This window comes from Liolophura sinensis, chromosome 12 (assembly GCF_032854445.1).
Source record: "Liolophura sinensis isolate JHLJ2023 chromosome 12, CUHK_Ljap_v2, whole genome shotgun sequence".
In the NCBI taxonomy this organism is placed as follows: Eukaryota; Metazoa; Mollusca; class Polyplacophora; order Chitonida; family Chitonidae; genus Liolophura; species Liolophura sinensis.
The window spans coordinates 7,496,478-7,509,165 of NC_088306.1; the positions used below are offsets into that span (position 1 = coordinate 7,496,478).

Below are 12,688 nucleotides of genomic sequence, written 5' to 3' on the forward strand. Positions count from 1 at the left end.
CTAACACACAGTGGTACCTCACTGTTATTATTGAACACCCCAAATAATGCATGGTCAGGTAATTCCAGAGTGCGGCAGAAGGATGACTGCTGAGTAAAATCCTCTTGCGTGTCCAATCTGAATTTAACTTATGGTTTTGAAGGGTTATTTTATTTGTTCATTCTGATTTAAAAACCCACCTTGGCTAAGAGTTGAGGTAATGTGACAATAAAGTGTTCTGTTAGCTTCGTCTTCTCCTCTGATACCTGCTTCACTTCTTTTACTGTCAGCTGTAAAAATAGTAGAGTCAACATCATAATGTGCTACATGCAGTAATAACATATGCCTTCAATGACCTATATACATGTACATTCAAACTCCATTTCTTGAGAAAACGTTTGTAATATTTTAAGGTTAAGATTTCGTTCAAATTTATTTATTTATTTGATTGGTGTTTTACGCTTTAGTCAAAAATATTTCATACGACGACTGACAGCATTATGTTGGGAGGAAATTGGGCTAAGCTCGGGGGAAACCCATGTCCAGGTTACTGCCTGACCTTCTCAAGCACCACAGGAGAGGGAGCCGCCAGCCGGAGCTGGACTCACAATGACCCCATTGGTGAGAAGCTCTTGAGTCACTATGGTTAGCGCTCTAACAAGTATTCACATTTACAAACGATACATTATCAAAATGCATATTTATACGCATATAATTGAATATACATCCGTCTGAAATTATTTCATTTCCTTATCAGAATAGTGCTAAGTGCTGTATTCAAGAATTTCATGTATGGGTTATGCGTGTCAGGTTATAGGTTGAAGAGTGCCCATTGCAAGGTCCCTGACACACATCTGAGTTGAAGATGCAGCAAAAACTGCGAGAACTGGGTACGAACATGTGACAAGGTTGCATCGAGCCAGGGCTGTGACTATCTGAGCCAGAGAGTTCCCTGTGCTTCTTGCTTTTGGTGGAAAATGCAAAGTACTGTATTCCAACTGTATTGCAATTTCACGAGCACATGAAGGCCTTGGAAAGATAACCTTTGATACCAACACTTAATTGGCACTGAAGTTCCACCTGAAAAGTGCTAAACATCAGGTGAATACGGTAATACAAACTTTCACTTTGAGGACAAGTCTCAATGAGATACCAAAATGGTCAGGTAAACTCAATACTTTATAAGCTGTCACTTGACTGGAGATTCCTACCTTTCTGTTGGGACCCCTGCCAACGGGAGATTCCCCAGTAGCTGCCTGTTTAACACAGCAAACCATGATCTCTATCAGGCTGGTCTCCTGTCGGTCATCCAGGGCTGGAAAGAAAATGGCACAAAAAACTCACTACATTACGGCTCAAGCACACAACATTAACACTTGAACATCACACCCAGTTAAAAGCCATTTACACCATTTAATAACTGTATGTTGAACATTTAAATGTGTTTTCATGATTTATCAGTAAGCCAGAAAGTGTTTGTCAGCAAAATATAAAAGCAAGTAATAAAACACTTACAGTTATTTCTGAATCTTATGCTGAGAGCAAAGCCCTAAAAGTAAAACCCACAGGTTCAGGGTATTTTTTTTTTAGTTTTTACATTTTCATTTGATGTTTTTGAAAAAAAAAAAAAAAAAAAACATCCCGAACATTTAAAGCATTTAATTCTTTAAAAACATTTCCATAGAAACAAATGAAGATGTCTTATGCAGTTGTCAAAAATGATGAACAATTATATTACTATATTTTTGTAGCTTTCTTTGACTTTTATTTAACTTTCATTCATTATTTTCATTTGACTGGATTTTTACCCCATACTCAAGAATATTACACTAATACGATGACGGACAGCATTATGGTGGAAGGAAACCAGGCATCGCCCAGAGGAAACCCATGACTGTCAGCAGCTTGCTGGCTGGCCTTCTCACGTATGACCTGAGAGAAAGCCACCATGAGCTGGGCTTGAACCCAAAGCGATAGCATTGGTAAGAGGCTCCTAAGTGATAGTGCTGCACAAGCAGAACAGAGGCCAAGTGAGGCGTGAACATATTCACTCACGTTCCTCCCCCTTGCCGGCCTCTTCCAGCAGTAAATCTGTCATGCACTCCCAGTCTTTGATCATCTCATTAATGTCCCACAGACTGTCGACCAGGTACGCCCCGTGCTCGTGAAGCTGAAGGTAAATTTACAATGATTAGGGAAACATTAATTAATGAAAACCAAACAAATTTTTCTTTACTTGTCATAGTATTTATTTGAGTGTTTGATTAACACCATACATAAGACATTTTTTATTTATAAGGCCCGCAGTCCATATTGAGTGTCCAGGGTAAACCAACCTTTTTGCAAGTTAGTTACGACCTTTCCCACGCATGATATGTAAACCATATCAACAAAAAAAGTAAAACAGCAAGAACCTCACAAATCTGATGACAGTCGAGCTGCAGGCAAACGGTTAAGATTTCCAACTAGGGTTTAAACTCCAATATACCCTTCTCAACACAAGAATAATGATTTTGTCCCTACAGAATTTATCAAACAGAAAGCCAGTCTTGGGTATATGTAAAGATGAGCAAAGATAAATCGTTCAAGCCATGTCCCCTGGTATACTGGCAAGACATCACAATGACACTCCATGCAATGCAGTGTCACAAAGGAAAATGATATTAGCCTGCCCAGTAATTCAGATGCGCAGGGTTTAAATTTCATATACCCCTTGTGGGCACAGCCTTGAAGCTTTGACAAGCTCTGACATTTTAACCCGTGTGATCAACCAATGGCAATGGAGAAAAGAAGATGATGTATTGAGAAATTTGTCTGGTGCTGTATATCACCACCAAAAGTGCCTTTCTTTATCTAATGACGTAACTTTCCACCGGACATACAGCCACTGTTATCCAAACATCTAAATGTTCCTATTCCTACATGTATATTTATGTTTACTAAACGAATAAACTGGAAATATATCAATATTCTGTTATAGTCTCAAATTTGCTGAGTTCACTACTGACTCAACATTCTCACTTGTGCTAACTACCTCGCTCTCAATGAAGAACTGAACCAGATCTCTGATTAGAGGTGTGTTAGGGCTTCGCTTCTTTCCTTTCTTCGACTTGAGGTTCTTCGTTGCCTCATCATCTCTCTGGAACAGCTTGTTGTTGAGGAACTCTCCGGCGGCCTGAGCGACATGACGGTGGGAGGAGTACACCAACTCATAGACATTCTCACAATCTTTGTCTGATAGCACGTTTTCGTTAAACCTGAAAGTCATTCAAGTTGATCTAGTTTATGCATTAAGCAAGATGGCTTGCCTTGATTCAAGAAAACAAAAAGGAGCTTTTACACAAAATCTGATCAAACTAGGACAATATCTGGAGAATTTATTGTGGGGAAATCCTTTTCAAACTCAGAATTTGTATCTCAAGTTGATCATGTTCATGCACTCATGAATATGGTTTTGCAACTTCATTTGATTTATCTATTTATTTCATTGGTGTTTTACACCACTCAAGGATATTTTACTTATGCAGCGTTAGCCAGCATTATGGTGGAAGGAAACCACCGGGCAGAGTCTTGGGAAACCCATGATCATCCACAGGTTGCTGAGAGTCCTTCCCAGGTACGGCTGGAAAAAAAGCCAGCATAAGCTAGACTTGAACTGACAGCGACTGCATTGGTGAGAGATTCCTGGGTCATTGCACTGTGCTGGTGTGTTAACCACCTTGGCCATGGAGGCCCCACATGGTTTATGAGCCACATACAATCTTAGCAAAATCAAACAATATTTCAGTTACTGCATGGAATGCAATGACCAATCATAATGAAAGAAATCTGAAAGAAACAAAGCTTATGTATCGAAATGGTTGGTTGTGATCTTGATCTGTAATCACACAAAATGAGCCTGTACACAAAATCACCAAAGTCAAACAACACTTGGTGAAGTTATAGTACCAAATACATAAAATACACAAAATGTACCCATGTATGCGTGTGGTTTTGAAATCCAATGGGAGGTTCCACAAAATGAACTTGCACACATTTACTGAACAAAAACCAAGCAGATGGACAGTCACAAATCAAAATTCATCTCATTCACTGCAGATGGGATAACTCCAGAATAAAACCACTGACCTCAGAACACTGATGACCAGCTTGACAGCTTGCACTGCCACGTCATACTCCTTGTCCAACGTCATCTCCACAATACGGTCCTGTTCACAAACAATTTTGGCTTGTTATGCGCAAAGTGAACAATGAACAGTGCATTATTTTATAAACAGTTTTGGAAACTGTTAATTTAGACTTTTTTTTTTAGTTTTCAGCTTAAACGACTGAATTGTTTTCTTCATGCGTATTAATACATGTACCTCGCTCTTATAATAAATATTTATCATGGAAGCATAGCTACAATCACAGCTCAAAATGGTTGTTCATGACCAAATTCAACATCACTGTTTAAAAATGTTAATAGGTGGGAAAAAAACATCAGCAATCTGTCATTAACACCAATTAAATAAGAATTAAAATTCCCCACAATCCAAAACACTAATTTTTATTTTCTCAACGGGACACCAACTTCATTTTGTCTTTTACAGACAAACAAAACTGGAAATTTTATTTACAACTCAGGACACCAACTTTATTTTGTCTTTCACAGGCAAATTTTCTTTTCTTTTGAGGACAACAGCTTTATTTTGTCTTTTACAGACAAACAAAACTGAAAATTTTATTTTCTATTCAGGACAACAGTTTTATTTTGTCTTTACCAGGCAAATAAAACTGAAAATCCACCATTTTACTTCATCTAATCTTGTTGCTTTTATGACTTTCCAGTTTTTCAAGACTTTTCAAATCCTATAAATATGTGTTAAACAGGGAAATTGCCGGGATAGTCAAATTTCCCACAAATTAGACGATTTTCAAGTTTAATTTCCATACCTTTTTCCCACATTGAAAATAGATTTATTCTGCCTGTGAAACTAGAAATTCAGTTGGTGTGGCAGTACATAATCTTTTTTTTACCTTGAACCTGTTGGTAAACAGTTCCATCTTTGTAGCCAAGTCTTCTGTCTCGTAAAGTGGCTGCAGACTTCTCAGACAACACAGGCGGACTTCTCCAGTCTCAAAAACAGATATATATACCCATTTATTATTTATATACAGGTGAAATGTCAAGATTTCCTTCACCGATAAAAGTGTTATTTCAGATTATAGTTACCACTTTTGTTATTACATTTTGACATTTCATACCCAGACACCATGACCTCAAGTATTAAACATTTTATTTCATGATATCCAATTCCAGTTCACCAGAATGACATCACGATATTTTTTTAGTCAACATCTCACATTTTTACACAGCAAGACACCACACATAAATACGTGAATGGCCTACAGGTGAAAACTTTGCCTAATGATGCTGTGAAAATACAGATAATAAACAGAACATTGCACAATAAAGGTTGAATAATGGAAACATAGAATATTATTTCCACAACTTACTCGGACAACTCTCATGGTATATGTATTTAACCATCAATGTGAAATATCCGCTTTTTATTTTTGTACAACTATTTAATACGACAAAAATGAAGATTTATTTTCTCAGAACTTTTACATGTATGTGAGTGAGTGAGTGCTTGGGGTTTAACGTCATACACAATAATTTTTCAGTCATATGACGACGAAGGAATCCATGTACGTGTATATGTGCCTCCTTGATGCAGGACGGATTTCCACCGCTCTTTACTTAGTGCTGCTTCACTGAGACGACTTACCGAAGGCAAGTAAGCTGCCCCGCCCGAGCCATTATACTGATACGGGTCAACCAGTCGTTGCACTATCCCCTTCATGCTGAACGCCAAGCGAGGAAGTTACAACTTCCTCTTATAAAGTCTTAGGTGTGACTCGATCAAGGATTGATCCTGGATCTACCGGTCCCAAGGCGGACACTCTACCAACTGTGCTATCCAGGCCGGTCCTACATGAATGTTCATTGTTATGTGTTATATCCATGGAACTTGTATCCCTTCATGAGAACATGATTTGCATGTCATGCATATACTACTGGACAATAGCATAACAAGGGCCTACTTAACTCTTCAAATAAGGATTCCAGCTGCAATATTTCATCTGAGTGAATCTTTAATAGTTTAGGTTTTCTGCCTTATTCTTTGCGAGTGTTTCTCTCTGTATTACTGTATTTCACCTAAAATTTTGTATATAAAAATGGAATTTCAAAAGCACATAAAGATCTTATAAAGATATTTTTGATGCCAAGACCCAAATATCTGGCAGAAGAAATTAATCAGAAAGAATCTTAGGACAGCATATGGTCGATGAATAAACCAGAATAAAGTAAAATGCGTCACCTGAAGTATGCTTTACGTGATATTCAGTGAACTTAACACTAAGCTTTTTCTTTTTACAGTTGTATTGAATCTAATTACAATGTTTTCAAACCAAAACAGGTCATGAGGAATTAGATCAGATGCAAATCCTTATGACTAAGAGTATGTATGTATCCTTGGGTTTCATTGACGTACTTGATAACTTTTCAGTCATATGAAGACGAAGGGTCGTGCCACATGCGTACATATACTGTGCCTTCTCGTGGCAGGTCAAACCCACGCCGCCAAAGTGCTGCCGCCAAAGTGCTGCCGCCAAAGTTAAATATCATTCTGAAGACACCAGACATGACATCTAACTTGTCATACTGACACCATGCCAACCACTCATGTTTCAATGCTCTTACCTCTCAGTGCTAAGCACCAAGTGAGGCAGCAACCAGTACCAATTTTGGCAGGTCCTGCCTTATGGTTGAAAGATACCTTATCATATAGCGTCCAGCCCACATACTTGAGGTAGGCATCATCAAGAAACATGTTGGGATATTTCTTCATCCATACACCGATCTCTGCCATACAGATACCTCTGATCTCAGGCTGCGTGTCTCTGAAATCAATAATCAATATTCCATCCATATTCTGCAATTTGATGATATGGTCGTTGAATACTCAGTTGTCTCCCATTAATCCACATGCCTACATCTAGAGATAGGGAATACGCTTACAGAATATGTACCGTTTTTTCTGAGAGATGAATGTAATTCTGTGTGCTTTTTTTCGATGCCAATGGCCATTTTTAGCATACAACTGCATACTTATTGTGAAATTGTCAAAAATTTGGGCAGCTAAAGAGTTCTATTCATGAAAGTTTGAAATTCTTGGACAGAGAGAACATGAGGTGTCAGGTAGTGATCACCTTTAAAGTTTTAAATCAGAACCTTCAATTTTTTGTTTTTTTTATGTACAGCACAGAAAGTCATTAAGTTCTGCTCTCTGCGAAGTGGGTGTTAGGCACAGCTTGGCCTGTATGATGTAATATGGGAGGTGCAGGCTAAGTTGTCTCCCCTACATAGTCCACACATCTGCAGTTAGGACCAAGCAACTTGCCTGGAATTGCTGATTGAAATTCTACAAATTAGGGGTCCACGCAAGTTCCTAGCAGAACACCTCTTGAAATCACTTTGATTATTATTATTATTCTTAGCCAACTCGTAAAATTGCAATATCTCAAAAACTATAAAAGGTACAAAAGAAACCAAACTTTGGAGTCTTAATAAGGAACATATAAAGCAACTTTTGACAATTAGTGGTGTTTTACCATTCACATGATTTAGCGGCCATTTTGAATTTTATTGATAGGCTAAAAAAATCTTCTCCAAAATGGCCAAACCTACTGAGATGAACTTTTCGCTTACAATTTTAAAATGGATGGCCCTACCCATAATGTAAAAAGCTTGTAGTTTGGTATGCAAATAAGGCCAAAAAATGACCAATAAAATTGGCTCTAAAGTAGGTCAATTTATAAAACTGCTTACAATCATAAAACAAACATACTGTCTGGTGCCCCTTGACATCATGATTATAACTCTGCAAGACGTTTTTGTACTTTGTGTTGTTTTTATGTTATGACCAAAAAAAACAAAACCTACGTCCATCCGCAGGTTGCTGTCAGACCTTCCCACTTACGGCCGGAGAGGAAGCCAGCATGAGCTGGACTTCAACTCAAAGCGACCGCATTGGATGAGAGACTCCTGGGTCATTACGCTGTGCTAGCACACTAACCACTGAAGCCACGGAGGCCCCAAAATTAATTATATAACACTAGCACATATGTATCACTAATCACTGATCAGGTTTCAAATTTATAATTATCTCAGCAAGTACTCTAATATATATTGTCAAAGTCTAGTTTAGACAACTGTTTAATAGTGACAAACTAATATGCCGGACTCATTCTGGGAGTTCTCTCTGGAAGCAACACCCAAGGCACTTGAAATGAAAAGAATCACCCATCAATGATCAGGTTTGAAGTTTATAACTATATCAGCACATAATATCTGTATTTCTGATTTATCACTGCCTACTCAAACAGCAACTGTATGTAAGCGCAAAGCTTATTGGTTGCTGAAACTCTAGATAGCCAATCACAACATGCCTTACAATAAATACTTAACACAGAGACCGGAACACGACATGTCACCTTTCCAACGACGACAGTACATTCCATCATGTGCTCACTTGGTAAATTAATTTTTTACTGGTATGTACATTTTAATTTAATGCCATTACAAAGCAGTTTCCTTGACAAAGTGCCAATTCTGTTTTGCACTCGTTATTTCGAGAATTCTGTCCGTTTTCCGCAATCCCAGAAAATCATTGGCCCTAAAAAGACTTGAAGAACAAAACATACCTGTATCTGTGGACAAAAACACCCTTGAAAATGTAGGTCAACATGTTCCGGATTTCCTCTTGATTTTCTTCCAACTGAAATAAATATCACACTTTATTAAGATTATGTTTTAGTGATAATCAACACTAACAAAAATAAACAAAGCTTTCACATTTCCGAATATTGCACTGTGCTCAAAATGACTAATAAATATGCCAGTTAGCGTTAATCTGGTTGGTCAATGGCAAGTGAACAAAAGCAAAATAAATGCCTCAAAGGGTTATTCAGTTTAATTGGTCAACACCGTTCAGTTGTACCTCTTGTCGTTTCGACATTAGAAGCTCCAACCTCTCTCCGGCCCGTTTTGATTGGTTCTTCTGACGCTCCGCCTCATACTGTCTCTGGGTGTTGTCTAGGTTGATACTCAGGTTCAGGGCAACATCCACTAATGCTGTCATGAGCTTCATGGCTAATAAAAACACAATAAATATCCATATTCAGGGCACATCTAGCTCCCATGAGCTTCATAACTAACAAAAACACACACAAAAATATCCACATTCAGGGCCACACTTACTAATGCATTCATTGGCTTCATTACTAACTCAAAACAAAAATATCAATATTCTGGGCCAAATTTACTCATGTAATTACCAGCAGCATGGATAATCAAAATATAACATATATCCACATCCAGACCATTGTCTGTTAATGATAATACCAGCAAGAACTTTCCACATTCACAGCCCTGTCTATCAATGGTATCACCAGCAAGAACTATCCACATTCACAGCCCTGTCTGTCAATGGTATCACCAGCAAGAACTATCCACATTCAGTGCCCTGTCTGTCAATGGTATCACCAGCAAGAACTATCCACATTCAGTGCCCTGTCTGTCAATGGTATCACCAGCAAGAACTATCCACATTCACAACCCTGTCTATCAATGGTATCACCAGCAAGAACTATCCACATTCACAGCCCTGTCTGTCAATGGTATCATCAGCAAGAACTATCCACATTCACAGCCCTGTCTGTTAATGGTATCACAAGCAAAAAATATTCACATTCACAGCCCTGTCTGTCAATGGTATCACCAGCGAGAACTATCCACATTCAGTGCCCTGTCTGTCAATGGTATCACCAGCAAGAACTATCCACATTCACAGCCCTGTCTGTCAATGGTATCATCAGCAAGAAATATCCACATTCACAACCCTGTCTGTCAATGGTATCTCCAGCAAGAACTATCCACATTCACAGCCCTGTCTGTCAATGGTATCACCAGCAAGAACTATCCACATTCACAGCCCTGTCTGTCAATGGTATCACCAGCAAGAACTATCCACATTCACAGCCCTGTCTGTCAATGGTATCACCAGCGAGAACTATCCACATTCACAGCCCTGTCTGTCAATGGTATCACCAGCAAGAACTATCCACATTCACAGCCCTGTCTGTTAATGGTATCATCAGTGAGAACTATCCACATTCACAGCCCTGTCTGTCAATGGTATCACCAGCGAGAACTATCCACATTCACAGCCCTGTCTGTCAATGGTATCACCAGCGAGAACTATCCACATTCAGTGCCCTGTCTGTCAATGGTATCACCAGCAAGAACTATCCACATTCACAGCCCTGTCTGTCAATGGTATCACCAGCAAGAACTATCCACATTCACAGCCCTGTCTGTCAATGGTATCACCAGTGAGAACTATCCACATTCACAGCCCTGTCTGTCAATGGTATCACCAGCAAGAACTATCCACATTCAGTGCCCTGTCTGTCAATGGTATCATCAGCAAGAACTATCCACATTCACAGCCCTGTCTGTCAATGGTATCACCAGTGAGAACTATCCACATTCACAGCCCTGTCTGTCAATGGTATCACCAGCAAGAACTATCCACATTCAGTGCCCTGTCTGTCAATGGTATCACCAGCAAGAACTATCCACATTCACAACCCTGTCTGTCAATGGTATCACCAGCAAGAACTATCCACATTCACAGCCCTGTCTGTCAATGGTATCACCAGCAAGAACTATCCACATTCAGAGCCCTGTCTGTTCATGGTATCACCAGCAAGAACTATCCACATTCACAGCCCTGTCTGTCAATGGTATCACCAGCGAGAACTATCCACATTCACAGCCCTGTCTGTCAATGGTATCACCAGCAAGAACTATCCACATTCACAGCCCTGTCTGTCAATGGTATCACCAGCAAGAACTATCCACATTCACAGCCCTGTCTGTCAATGGTATCACCAGTGAGAACTATCCACATTCACAGCCCTGTCTGTCAATGGTATCACCAGCAAGAACTATCCACATTCAGTGCCCTGTCTGTCAATGGTATCATCAGCAAGAACTATCCACATTCACAGCCCTGTCTGTCAATGGTATCACCAGTGAGAACTATCCACATTCACAGCCCTGTCTGTCAATGGTATCACCAGCAAGAACTATCCACATTCAGTGCCCTGTCTGTCAATGGTATCACCAGCAAGAACTATCCACATTCACAACCCTGTCTGTCAATGGTATCACCAGCAAGAACTATCCACATTCACAGCCCTGTCTGTCAATGGTATCACCAGCAAGAACTATCCACATTCAGAGCCCTGTCTGTTCATGGTATCACCAGCAAGAACTATCCACATTCACAGCCCTGTCTGTCAATGGTATCACCAGCAAGAACTATCCACATTCACAGCCCTGTCTGTCAATGGTATCACCAGCGAGAACTATCCACATTCACAGCCCTGTCTGTCAATGGTATCACCAGCAAGAACTATCCACATTCAGTGTCCTGTCTGTCAATGGTATCACCAGCAAGAACCATCCACATTCACAGCCCTGTCTGTCAATGGTATCACCAGCGAGAACTATCCACATTCACAGCCCTGTCTGTCAATGGTATCATCAGCAAGAACTATCCACATTCACAGCCCTGTCTGTCAATGGTATCACCAGCAAGAACTATCCACATTCACAGCCCTGTCTGTCAATGGTATCACCAGCGAGAACTATCCACATTCACAGCCCTGTCTGTCAATGGTATCACCAGCCAGAACCATCCACATTCACAGCCCTGTCTGTCAATGGTATCACCAGCGAGAACTATCCACATTCACAGCCCTGTCTGTCAATGGTATCACCAGCGAGAACTATCCACATTCACAGCCCTGTCTGTCAATGGTATCAACAACAAGAACTATCCACATTCACAGCCCTGTCTGTCAATGGTATCACCAGCCAGAACCATCCACATTCACAGCCCTGTCTGTCAATGGTATCACCAGCGAGAACTATCCACATCCACAGCCCTGTCTGTCAATGGTATCACCAGCCAGAACCATCCACATTCAGAGCCCTGTCTGTTCATGGTATCACCAGCAAGAACTATCCACATTCAGTGCCCTGTCTGTCAATGGTATCATCAGCAAGAACTATCCACATTCACAGCCCTGTCTGTCAATGGTATCACCAGCAAGAACTATCCACATTCACAGCCCTGTCTGTCAATGGTATCACCAGCAAGAACTATCCACATTCACAGCCCTGTCTGTCAATGGTATCACCAGCAAAAACTATCCACATTCACAACCCTGTCTGTTAATGGTATCACCAGCAAGAACTATCCACATTCACAGCCCTGTCTGTCAATGGTATCACCAGCAAAAACTATCCACATTCACAGCCCTGTCTGTCAATGGTATCACCAGCAAGAACTATCCACATTCACAGCCCTGTCTGTCAATGGTATCACCAGCAAAAACTATCCACATTCACAACCCTGTCTGTTAATGGTATCACCAGCAAGAACTATCCACATTCACAGCCCTGTCTGTCAATGGTATCACCAGTAAGAACTATCCACATTCACAGCCCTGTCTGTCAATGGTATCACCAGCAAGAACTATCCACATTCACAGCCCTGTCTGTTAATGGTATCACCAGCAAGAACTA

At 40.1% G+C, this 12,688-nt stretch overlaps 1 protein-coding gene across 1 annotated transcript in view; it reads right to left on the reverse strand.

The window, feature by feature from the left end:
- Positions 1-12,688, reverse strand: part of LOC135479206 (cohesin subunit SA-2-like) — a 40,273-nt gene that overhangs the window by 18,268 nt on the left and 9,317 nt on the right. Inside the window, exons 7-15 of the mRNA XM_064758995.1 lie at positions 9,030-9,181; positions 8,734-8,807; positions 6,807-6,930; positions 4,999-5,097; positions 4,108-4,187; positions 3,014-3,236; positions 2,035-2,149; positions 1,191-1,294; positions 180-269 (exon numbers count right to left, since the gene is read on the reverse strand). Of these exons, the coding sequence (XP_064615065.1) occupies positions 180-269; positions 1,191-1,294; positions 2,035-2,149; positions 3,014-3,236; positions 4,108-4,187; positions 4,999-5,097; positions 6,807-6,930; positions 8,734-8,807; positions 9,030-9,181 (1,061 nt within the window). The remainder of the gene's footprint in view (positions 1-179; positions 270-1,190; positions 1,295-2,034; positions 2,150-3,013; positions 3,237-4,107; positions 4,188-4,998; positions 5,098-6,806; positions 6,931-8,733; positions 8,808-9,029; positions 9,182-12,688) is intronic.